The 5000-nt window shown below is 46.8% G+C and overlaps 1 protein-coding gene across 1 annotated transcript in view; it reads left to right on the forward strand.

Moving 5' to 3' along the window:
* LOC308331774 (copine-4-like) overlaps positions 1 to 5000 on the forward strand; it is a gene marked incomplete at its 3' end in the record, with an annotated part of 56215 nt that overhangs the window by 3191 nt on the left and 48024 nt on the right. The window contains 2 exon segments of the mRNA XM_080787268.1: positions 1904 to 1936; positions 1938 to 1976. Coding sequence (XP_080643394.1) covers positions 1904 to 1936; positions 1938 to 1976 — 72 coding nt within the window.

Consider the following 5000-nt stretch of genomic DNA (forward strand, 5'->3'; position numbering starts at 1 on the left):
TGGACGATATTATGGGTCTTTTTCTCAAGTCTCGAGTCGGTGTGGAGATTATACCCGGCCTCTCCGCTGAACGGGTCAGTGTTGCACAGAGACACCAGCCTCTCCGCTGAATGGGTCAGTGTTGCACAGAGACAGCAGCCCTCTCCGCTGAACGGGTCAGTGTTGCACAGAGACAGCAGCCCTCTCCTGCCGCTGAAACGGGTCAGTGTTGCACAGAGACAGCAGCCTCTCCGCTGAACGGGTCAGTGTTGCCACAGAGACAGCAGCCTCTCCGCTGAACGGGTCAGTGTTGCGGCAAGTGGTCCTACTGTGTATACTGGTACTTGTGTATACTGGTACTGGAATTGTGAACTGTGAACCGTACGTGTGGTCACTGGTGCTGCTCATAGACAATATATGTCAAACTCAAGGCCCGGCCGGGGGGGCCAAATCAGGCCCGTGAATGAATTATCTTTGGCCCGCGGGATGATATTCAATTAGTATTAGAACAACTGGCCCTCTGGTATATAATTGCACGGACCACCATAATACTACAAGTCCTGCTTTGTGAGGATCATAGAACAGGAAACTGAGCTTAATAATAATGCATTATCAGTTTTAGATGCATTTATTCTTTTGCTATTTGCCTGGGACGTCCTCCTGACCTATGGGACGTCCTCCTGACCTATGGGACGTCCTCCTGACCGCGGTGCCCCGTGTGTTCAAACACAGTCCGGCCCTCGACTTCTACCAATTTCTTTATTTTGGCCCACCATGTATTTGAGTTTGACATCCCTGGAATAGGTGCTGCTGAGCGCTGACGGCCGACTCACAGCTTCTTCTTCTGAATGACTTTATCTTTGCCTTGAAAAAGACCGTATAGAGCATAGGCTATATATACATATCCATTTTTTACTGTTTTCCAAAAAAACTACTGTCTGCTACAAAGCGACTGGAAAGGAAGAAGGTTTACAGACATACTGTACCAATGTCTGCCAAATGTATAGCCAATCATAACGCTGATTAGGCCAGTTGCTGTATAGCCCTATACCCAATCAGTGATTGAGGGGGCAGCGACAACAACGCACGCACGCACGCACGCACGCACGCACGCACGCACGCACGCACGCACGCACGCACGCACGCACACACACACACACGCACGCACGCACACACACACGCACACACAAAAAACCCTCGTCCTTGGTGCGCCGGTCACTATGGTATTGTCCCTTCTTCAAATGACTTCAAATGTTTTATTCATTTTTTTATTGTATTGTATAAATAAAAAAACGTTGATCAAAAGGAAAAAGATAAAGAAACGTCTCCCTCGACACATTCGAAGGCCGATATCAGCCAGCAGCAGAACCAGTTTTTAATCTGTTGACGAAATTGTCGGTATATATTTAGCCTTAGTTTTAGTCATCAATAGCTTATAGTTTTCATTTCATTCCCGTTTAGTTTTCGTCAGTGGGAAAAAAGAGAGAGTTTCAGAGCTAAAAGTATACAGTACATTTTTTTAGAATCTGATCTCGGGTCAGAATGGGTTAACTATAATGCTCACCTCCTGTTCACTCAGGCCCAGAGGGGCCGGCGCCTGGCGGACTGAGAGAGACGCAGAACGTGATCTGGAAGTCAGAGAGCTGCTGCCCGCGTAGGAACGGGTCTCATGGCTATTGTGGATAGACTGTGTGGATTGACTGTTAATGTGGCTCAGGTGTATTTTGTAATAGTGTGGACATCATTATGGTCTTTTAGTTTGAGTATTATCTGATTTCTGTTTCTGTGTGTGTCTTTGTGTGTGTGTGTGTGTGTGTGTGTGTGTGTGTGTGTGTGTGTGTGTGTGTGTGTGTGTGTGTGTGTGTGTGTGTGTGTGTGTGTGTGTGTGTGTGTGTGTGTGTGTGTGTGTGTGTGTGTATTTCAGATCGTCTCTCAGAGGAAACTGAGCAAAGCGCTGCCTCAAGCAGGGAAACACTGCTGGCAAGTCTTCCATTACGGTAGGAGATCTTCACACACACACACACACACACACACACACACACACACACACACACACACACACACACTACGGCTTGAAAATGTATACATTGAGGTATCTTTATGCGAGGTATGCATATTGCGAGAGGCAGCGTTTTATCGAGGTAAATAAACGGCATATTACGATGTCTATTATTTGCCGACTGAGCAGTCCCATGCGGGCAAAGCCCCGGGGAGCAGAGATGGGAGTATAAATCATGTTGAGCACAGTGAAGGCCTATTCATAGTCTGGATTTTAGGTGGTGAGGTGACCACCGGAGCTGAAATAACGTTGAGCGGTGGTGAGTAAAAACAGAGAGAAGGGCTGGAGCGGTGGCGGTGGTTTGCTCTTCACCGCGGCTCAGTGACGTCATGTTGTAGTTCGGTGGTCACCCCACCACCGTAAATCCAGACTATGTATGAGCCTTTAGCTGCTCCTCTCAAACAGTCAGCTGCTCCTCTCAAACAGTCAGCTGCTCCTCTCAAACAGTTATAAGCTGCTCCTCTCAAACAGTCAGCTGCTCCTCTCAAACAGTTATAGCTGCTCCTCTCAAACAGTCAGCTGCTCCTCTCAAACAGTTATAGCTGCTCCTCTCAAACAGTCAGCTGCTCCTCTCAAACAGTTATAGCTGCTCCTCTCAAACAGTCAGCTGCTCCTCTCAAACAGTCAGCTGCTCCTCTCAAACAGTTATAGCTGCTCCTCTCAAACAGTTATAGCTGCTCCTCTCAAACAGTTATAGCTGCTCCTCTCAAACAGTTATAGCTGCTCCTCTCAAACAGTTAGCTGCTCCTCTCAAACAGTTATAGCTGCTCCTCTCAAACAGTTATAGCTGCTCCTCTCAAACAGTTATAGCTGCTCCTCTCAAACAGTCAGCTGCTCCTCTCAAACAGTTATAGCTGCTCCTCTCAAACAGTTATCTGCTCCTCTCAAACAGTCAGCTGCTCCTCTCAAACAGTTATAGCTGCTCCTCTCAAACAGTCAGCTGCTCCTCTCAAACAGTTATAGCTGCTCCTCTCAAACAGTCAGCTGCTCCTCTCAAACAGTTATCTGCTCCTCTCAAACAGTTATAGCTGCTCCTCTCAAACAGTTATCTGCTCCTCTCAAACAGTCAGCTGCTCCTCTCAAACAGTTATAGCTGCTCCTCTCAAACAGTCAGCTGCTCCTCTCAAACAGTTATCTGCTCCTCTCAAACAGTTATAGCTGCTCCTCTCAAACAGTCAGCTGCTCCTCTCAAACAGTTATAGCTGCTCCTCTCAAACAGTCAGCTGCTCCTCTCAAACAGTTATAGCTGCTCCTCTCAAACAGTCAGCTGCTCCTCTCAAACAGTTATAGCTGCTCCTCTCAAACAGTTATAGCTGCTCCTCTCAAACAGTTATAGCTGCTCCTCTCAAACAGTCAGCTGCTCCTCTCAAACAGTTATAGCTGCTCCTCTCAAACAGTTATAGCTGCTCCTCTCAAACAGTTATAGCTGCTCCTCTCAAACAGTCAGCTGCTCCTCTCAAACAGTTAGCTGCTCCTCTCAAACAGTTATAGCTGCTCCTCTCAAACAGTCAGCTGCTCCTCTCAAACAGTCAGCTGCTCCTCTCAAACAGTTATAGCTGCTCCTCTCAAACAGTCAGCTGCTCCTCTCAAACAGTCAGCTGCTCCTCTCAAACAGTCAGCTGCTCCTCTCAAACAGTCAGCTGCTCCTCTCAAACAGTTATAGCTGCTCCTCTCAAACAGTTATCTGCTCCTCTCAAACAGTCAGCTGCTCCTCTCAAACAGTTATAGCTGCTCCTCTCAAACAGTCAGCTGCTCCTCTCAAACAGTTATCTGCTCCTCTCAAACAGTTATAGCTGCTCCTCTCAAACAGTCAGCTGCTCCTCTCAAACAGTTATAGCTGCTCCCTCTCAAACAGTCAGCTGCTCCTCTCAAACAGTTATAGCTGCTCCTCTCAAACAGTCAGCTGCTCCTCTCAAACAGTTATAGCTGCTCCTCTCAAACAGTTATAGCTGCTCCTCTCAAACAGTTATAGCTGCTCCTCTCAAACAGTCAGCTGCTCCTCTCAAACAGTTATAGCTGCTCCTCTCAAACAGTTATAGCTGCTCCTCTCAAACAGTTATAGCTGCTCCTCTCAAACAGTCAGCTGCTCCTCTCAAACAGTTAGCTGCTCCTCTCAAACAGTTATAGCTGCTCCTCTCAAACAGTCAGCTGCTCCTCTCAAACAGTTATAGCTGCTCCTCTCAAACAGTCAGCTGCTCCTCTCAAACAGTCAGCTGCTCCTCTCAAACAGTTATAGCTGCTCCTCTCAAACAGTCAGCTGCTCCTCTCAAACAGTTATAGCTGCTCCTCTCAAACAGTCAGCTGCTCCTCTCAAACAGTTATAGCTGCTCCTCTCAAACAGTCAGCTGCTCCTCTCAAACAGTCAGCTGCTCCTCTCAAACAGTCAGCTGCTCCTCTCAAACAGTTATAGCTGCTCCTCTCAAACAGTCAGCTGCTCCTCTCAAACAGTTATAGCTGCTCCTCTCAAACAGTCAGCTGCTCCTCTCAAACAAATCATGACAATGAACACAATGTTTTGGGGCTGATCAAATCATTAGAAAGAAGAAAATAAAGGCAGGAGACAACACTATTTGTTTTGTTTTTTCTTCTTATAAATTATTTGATCGGCCCCAAAACATTGTGTTCATTGTCATGATTTGGTCACGATCCGAGTTGGCTTTGTCCGCGGCGTAACCGTCTTTAAATAAATACTTTAAGGAAAGTCTATATGGAGAAAAATGCATTGGGATTCATTTCCTGGGCCACTCGTCGTTCTGAAAGGGGGAGGGACTGCGACGCTCTATAGCATCCTTAAGACATCCAAGCCCCTTGGTAAGGAATGCCCTCTTCCAGACTGTGGTCAAAATAATGTACAGTACATGTCTCTTCCAAAATGATCACTTCTCTACTGTCCTCATCAACAACATCTGGTGTATCAGCTGTGACATCTGGTAAGAGGCATCATTTTCATTATGGTGCATGA

This window comes from Protomyctophum bolini (assembly GCF_963924005.1).
Source record: "Protomyctophum bolini genome assembly, chromosome: 17".
Taxonomy (NCBI): domain Eukaryota; kingdom Metazoa; phylum Chordata; class Actinopteri; order Myctophiformes; family Myctophidae; genus Protomyctophum; species Protomyctophum bolini.